The sequence below is a fragment of the Empidonax traillii genome, unplaced genomic scaffold, assembly GCF_003031625.1.
Source record: "Empidonax traillii isolate 1590-97213 ecotype Southwest subspecies unplaced genomic scaffold, ASM303162v1 scaffold1200:size254552, whole genome shotgun sequence".
NCBI classification, from domain to species: domain Eukaryota; kingdom Metazoa; phylum Chordata; class Aves; order Passeriformes; family Tyrannidae; genus Empidonax; species Empidonax traillii.
The window spans coordinates 124,130-129,047 of record NW_020956393.1 but is presented as its reverse complement, the minus strand read 5'-3'; the positions used below and the strand labels follow the sequence as shown (position 1 = coordinate 129,047).

General features: G+C 38.0%; 1 protein-coding gene across 2 annotated transcripts in view; it reads right to left on the bottom strand.

Annotated features, from left to right (window-relative positions):
* Window positions 1-1,135: 1,135 nt before the first annotated feature.
* Window positions 1,136-4,918, bottom strand: part of ENY2 (ENY2, transcription and export complex 2 subunit) — a 6,475-nt gene continuing 2,692 nt past the window's right edge. For both annotated transcript variants that reach the window (XM_027905760.1, XM_027905761.1), the window contains 2 exons: window positions 2,320-2,394; window positions 1,136-1,406 (listed from right to left, as the gene is read on the bottom strand). In XM_027905760.1, the coding sequence (XP_027761561.1) occupies window positions 1,330-1,406; window positions 2,320-2,394 (152 nt within the window). In that variant the 3' untranslated portion in view covers window positions 1,136-1,329. The remainder of the gene's footprint in view (window positions 1,407-2,319; window positions 2,395-4,918) is intronic.

The window sequence follows — 4,918 nt, the reverse complement described above, 5'->3', positions numbered from 1 at the left end:
CTCCCAGCTGTTCCCCAGTTTGAGCAGACTCTGGAGCACTCTCAGCCTGGCACAGACATCCTGCCGCTGCTGTTTCGCCCCAGCCCAGTGCAGGCGATGCTCTCGGCTGAGCACAGCCCGCCTCCAGCGCGGGCAGCACACACGTGGCTCTGTACCAGTTATTGTTCCGGGACTGGGAGGGACTGGAGCAGAGAGGGAGCAGCCACCCCTCTCCCCACGAGTGGGGCGGGGGTGCCCCCGAGTGGCTCCTCGGCTGGGACTCACAGCAACAACGGGACGGGCACAGCCCACTGCCACAGCAATGACTTTCTAAATGGCAGTTTTTAGAGCATTCTTCTAGTTAGGAGCATGGATATTTGAGTCAATTTTTCACAGTAGCCACCGAGACACAACAGTATCCAATTCCTCATTCAGTTTCTGCTTATACTTCTCCTCTATGTCATAGTCAAACACCTCAAAAAAAATTTAAATGTTCTCACTTCGAAGTCCCTTTCTTGACCCTCTCTATTCATCAGCTTTATCTTTGCAGATATATATAGACCTGGCAGATGTTACAGGTCTGGGTATAAGAATTTAAAATGCATCATGTTAAGAGACTTATGTTGGCAAATTACTGAACTATACTTCAATTTCAGAATGTGCCAAAGAGCCAATAAATAAAAATTATCAGTAAGATGGGTAAAGCTAGAAAACTGTAGTTGTGGATTAGAACAGTGACTCTTTATTAAAGTAACTGTGAAAAGAAGAGAATTATTGATGCAAGATACAACTGCCTTTTTTTTAAGAATTCAACCTCTTATGAATTGCTGAGTAAACATTTTTAACACAAGTCAGAGCCTTCAAACAACTCTTCCTCTAGAAAAATGTTATCGAGAGGCACACCGCCAACACTTTTATGTAGTCTTAACTTCATCAGAAAGGAAATGCTCAGTAGTATGTCATATTCCATTTCCTACAATTTTTACCCGCTTCCACACTTCTAGTTGCCATACTTGTTAACTGTGCTCCTTTTTTTGAAAATCTGAGCAAGGTTTCACAAATGTATAAAATTACAGATTGTTAAAATTACAGATTGTTAAAAACTGGAACAGGTGACACTGTTCCATTAGAATGCACTGGTAGAAGAGCCTTAGAACCATAAGTCCACAAAATTTTTTTATTAAAATAACACCAAGTTTAAGAAATCAATGCAGTGCAAAGAAATTTCAGTTTGTCATACAAAAAAACCTTATTGATTTTCCATCCTTAAGTATGTAAACTGCATTCCAATCCCAACATGACTGATGCAATACAGAAACAGAAACACTGTAACCCAGATGAATGTTGAAGTTAAAGACTGGCATGCTGAGCAAGGAAGGTTCTTATTCTTTGCAAGAGTTCTTTCTTTACACTGTCTGGTACCAAGGCTGAAACACAAATAAGAAAGCAAGAAGTCAAAAATACAAAACAAAACATATGCCAAATTTTCACAACAGCAACGTCGATCCTTTGTTTGTTCTCACAATTCTGTTAATACATTGAGTAACTGAAACTACTTGATTTTCATATAGCACGTCTATATTTCTCCCATTAAAGATAGGCTAAAATTGAGGTCTGTTGAGAACATTGCTGTTACTGGCAGGTTTTTTTGCCTAGACATAGTACAGAAAATAGGAAAGCTTGGGGGAAAGGATTATTGAACAGTAAACAGGATATAATCACCACAACAAACATGATTATCCTTTCTTCTTCACAAATTTAAAACCAAAAATTTCAGCCATGACCTCAGAGTAAAAGTCTCCAGCAAGTTATTTTGAAGGCCTATTTTTATTTAAAACTGAATGATGTTTCTCCCACTAACATCAAAGTTTATCAGAAAGCCCAAGAAGAAAAATGTAAGGAAGACTAAGGAAGACTGCAGTTTCCTTAAGTGATTCCATTTCTTCCTCTATCTTTATGCTAGGTCCTTTACTCTTCCCATTCCCATTACACTAAAGCTGTTAGTCCAGATTTTCCATCTTAAAGGATCATTAATTTTAAAACATCTGTGCTGCATACTCCAACTTTTCTTGGGACTATTAAGTCAATTATAAAGATGAATACAGACATGACTAAATAATGTAACCTGCAAGTAGTCTATGCACACAGCTCATTACAGAGTTTGAATGACTGTTACACAATACCTATTCACATGTTTTATTTGTTGCTAATATTAAGCTACTAACATTTTTCCTTGAATCCAACACAGGCAAGTTCATAATGTTGCTTTCAAAACATTAATGAAATAGAGGCAGGTATGTTTATTGATGTACTAACACATCTATATATGTATTTTCTTACCTCTGCCTTTGGGGGTGATTTCTGCCACCAAATCATCAACAGTAACATGCTCTAATCCTTTCTCTTTAATGACATCTGGGGAAGACCAAGATCAGTATTTTAAGTCTTTTAATCCATTAATTAGAAGACAAAACCTGTGCCACTGATTAGGATACAAAACTTTGCATGCATATGTCATCACAGAATATGAAGTAGCAAATGACCTAAATGTAGGTTATTAACTCAGTACCTACAGCATTTGACACTGGATTAGTCTCTCACTCATCCATAGGTTTAAGGATGGGAACTTGTCTCTTCTGATGGATCTTGTTCAGCTCATATTTTAAAAACAAACAATTACAAAGTTTTATCTCCTCTGAGCATTACCAGATGTGCCTATTACTGGAGTGTTGTAGCACAAGGTGGCTGCTTATCTCTTAGAACACATTATTTACATCATAGTGAGAAAGATGCAACTGGATAAAGGCTCGGGAACATACAAAAAGAGAGAGCATGGACAGTGCTACTGCTCTTCCTGTCTGATTTAAACAACATGTCTCTATATTTCAGCAAAGTTGAAAAGTATCTCTGAAAGAAAGGAATACAACTATAGCAAAATAACCGTAATGATTAAGATATAGTGTATGATTAATACACATCAGTATTTAAAGAATTTTCTACTTATAGTGCCTTGCACATTACTGAAGAATGCAGAAGTCAAAGTTGAGAAATAATCTCAATTCAGTAGCATGAACCTAAAATATTATTTAAGTATGTTTTTAACTGTATGTCAGTACATAGGATTGATTGTCCCCAAGACACTAAATATGTTTTCTGAACTGACATCATATGAACTATTAGTAAACTGCTTTTCTTGGCTGAATTCCCTGAAATTAATCCTGGATTGCTCAGTTGTTGGTCCTAATCCATAATGGCAAGAAGCTCTAGAACAAGCTACAAAAAAACCAAAACAAAACAGAAAAAAACCCCAATGAAACCTCCATCACAACAAAGGAACTGGAAAAGAAAAAAAAACCCAACCAACCAAATAAACCCCACAACCTCCCCCGATAACAGAATGTTTAAGGTTGGAAAGGACCACGTTGGGTCATCTGGTCCAGCCTCAAGCAGGGCCATCCTAGAGCACATGGCACAGGATTGTGTTCAGACAGTTCTTGAGCATCTCCAGTAAGGGAGACTCCAGAACCTCTCTGGGCAATCTGTTCCAGTGCACCGTCACCCACACAGGAAAGAAGTTCTTCCTCGTGTTCAGATGGAACTTCCTGTGCATCGGTTTCTGCCTGTTCCCTCTTGTCCTACTGCTTGGCATCACTGAGAAGAGCCTGGATCCATCCTCTTGAGACCGTCCTGATACTTATAAATATTGATAAGGTCCCTTCTGAGTTATTTCTTCTCAAGGCTGAACAGGCCCAGCTCACTAAGCCTTTCCTCATGAAAGAGATGCTCCAATCCCTTAATCATCTTTGTCACCCTCTGCTGGACCCATTCCAGGAGCTCCATGTCTCTCTGTCCTTTCTTTTGGAGGTTATTAGGCTCTTAATGCAGACAAATTAACTTCTATTTTTCCAGTCTCAGCAGCTGCAGTTACAGTTCAAAGTACTAATGTAAGCAAAATATTTTACATTTCTTTACTATAGCAGAGTGTAAAGCATATAGTTAAGAAGGCACATAAACATCCCTTTCATTATCTGTACTGCTGAAATGGATAATCTCTGGCAGTGGCATCAACCAGACGACTGCAAGCATGAATAATTTCAGCCTCCTCTGCTGAACCTATGAAAACAATTTAACACAGCCCTACAGAAAAAACCAAACAACTCTGTAACAAAATATTGAATTTCCAGGCACAATAGACCAAAACAGAATTAAAGTGAAATCTCAAGGGATTTGTTATTTGCTTTAAGGAAATTTCATCACATGGTAATATTCCTGGATGCTTAAATACTATGTATAACAGTATCATATGATTTACAAATCAGTAAATTGTAGTAATGCTAAACACTTAACTCAAAACTAAAGACTTGGGTATTTAGAGGTTCATCTGCTTGTTTTCCCTCCTCTAAGCCGATCATCTTATTTTCAAGAATTGTATTCAGAAAGAGTTCAAATGCACTTCTTTCTCTCCTGTGTGTTGACAAAGTTGCAAGTTCAGTAAGTTAAGAGTTTCTAAGCTGCAAACCACTGTATTTGCTCAATTCTTCTTCATCTTTCTCAAAAAAAAAGCTGTATCATCATGAATATTTAGGGAATCAATTCCCACCCTTGTCTCAGAAGCTTAATAAGGTTCAGATCAGAGTTCTTCCAAGATTTTTTTTGCCAAGATAGTAAAATGTTTTCCTGCATGAAAACTAACTGCCAGGGATACTTTCCTCTTTCCCAGATTTCATTTAAATTGACTGTTAGGCAGTGTAGCCTTCATCTCAGTTAACTACAAAGGATATTAATTACTTGACCACAGTTACCTTTGCAATGTGCCTTCAACTGATCCTTCCAGCCGCATTCAATTAATTTGGCTCTCAGCAACTCTTTAAGGCTGTTAAGACAATATACAAACTTGTTAGGAACAGCAAACACACCTGACAGCTTAAATATGCTTCAG